General features: G+C 52.3%; 1 protein-coding gene across 1 annotated transcript in view; it reads right to left on the reverse strand.

The window, feature by feature from the left end:
- Positions 1–1,745, reverse strand: part of PHALS_10437 (hypothetical protein L916_09345) — a gene marked incomplete at both ends in the record, with an annotated part of 1,872 nt that overhangs the window by 111 nt on the left and 16 nt on the right. Inside the window, one exon of the mRNA XM_024725860.1 lies at positions 1–1,745. This exon is cut by the window's left edge and continues 111 nt beyond it; it is cut by the window's right edge and continues 16 nt beyond it. Coding sequence (XP_024576594.1) covers positions 1–1,745 — 1,745 coding nt within the window.

The following is a 1,745-nucleotide window of genomic DNA, read 5'->3' on the forward strand; positions in this document are numbered from 1 at the left end:
TGAGCCAACGTGAATCAAAATATCGCCACCGGTGCCGCCAGTTGCATCACCGCTCGAAAGAGTGAGAGATCCGGAGCTACCAGCCCCGGAGGAGCCGGATGCTAAGAGCACGTTTCCACTCACTCCACTTGCACTTCCACTCGCACTAAAAATATTTACTTCTCCTGAGCTCTTGGCACTTCCAGTTCCACTTGCTAATGAAAGACGACCACCTGTTGCTGCTGTCGAGTCTCCAGCCGACATCGAGATACTCCCGCCAGTTCCAGAGCCGGCAGTTGAATCAGAAGCAGCTCCCCCTATCAGCAAAATGTCCCCCCCATTTCCAACTGTACCTTTGCCAACTGAAAATGAGATGCCCCCTCCAGCGCCACCACTTGATGCTCCAGTCAACAAAGAGATCGAGCCACTTAGACCTGATGACGCAGCACCAGATCGCACCGTTATTGCTCCGCTTGAACTTGTCGCCCTTACCGCATCAGGCGATCCCGTCGTCAGCAGCAAAGATCCGCTGCTACCACTGGTTGCTTCACCACTAGCAATTGATAATGCACCGCCAATATTACCTCCCGCGCCAGCGATAAGTTCCAAAGATCCGCCAGAACCGGTACTACCACCATTGCCACCGTATACGGCCACGTTACCACCGACACCTGTATTATCGGTCGTGGAGCCTCCTTTGATAAATACAGCTCCACCAATTCCACCTAATCCGGCACCTCTGCCACCAGCGACAGTCACCAACCCACTCACACCACCAGTGCTCGCACCTGACGAAATTGTCACGTCACCAGAAACACCACCACTACCAACACCGGAGCTGATAAACACTTCACCAGATTTAGCACTTGTAGCTGAGAGGATAGACACCTGACCACTACTACTCGTCAAAGCTGATGCCGATCCACTTGTGACGGTAACAGCTCCACCCGCACTGTTTGCGGCGCTAGTTACACCAGCAGCAATATAAATGTCGCCACCTGTGCTAGCTACACTATCACCAACGGATAATTTTATCAACCCTGCAGTCCCTACACCAGTAGATGTACCTGTCGATAAGGTGATAGAGCCACTTGGTCCCGAGGACGCTGGTCCAGAACGAATTGCGATAGCGCCACTTGAGCCAGTAGCTGCAATTACATTACTTAATGACCCCGTGGTCAGCAGGAGAGCACCGCTAGTACCAGCGGTCGCACTTCCAGTACCTACAGAAAATGAGCCTCCTGCAATCTCTCCAACGCCGCCAGATAGCTCGACAGCACCACCTACAGTACTGACACCGCCTGAAATGGATACTTTGCCACCAACACCAAAAGCATCACTCGTTGTACCGCCATGAATTGAAATTGGACCTCCGACTCCACCAGCACCAATACCAGCTCCACCAGACATAGTCACAAGACCACTCGCACCACCGGTACTCGCCCCAGAGGCAATCGTGACATCGCCTGATACACCTGAGCTACTGATTCCAGAGCTTACAATCACTGAACCAGATATGCCACTTGAAGCAGATCGCAAATAAACAAAACCGCTGCTACCGCCTGTGTCAGAGGAGATTCCACTCATAACGTCTACCATTCCGCCAACACCACTGCTACTCAAAGCAGCACCTGCAAAAAAAGAAAGATTTCCGCCAAGGCTACCATCTGCACTAGTCGATCCAGAAACAATATTAACATCACCACCCGCACCAGATGTGCCATCACCAACAACCAGCGAGATGCTGCCACCAGCTCCACCACTTG

This window comes from Plasmopara halstedii (genome assembly GCF_900000015.1).
Source record: "Plasmopara halstedii genome assembly, contig: Scaffold_470, whole genome shotgun sequence".
NCBI classification, from domain to species: domain Eukaryota; phylum Oomycota; class Peronosporomycetes; order Peronosporales; family Peronosporaceae; genus Plasmopara; species Plasmopara halstedii.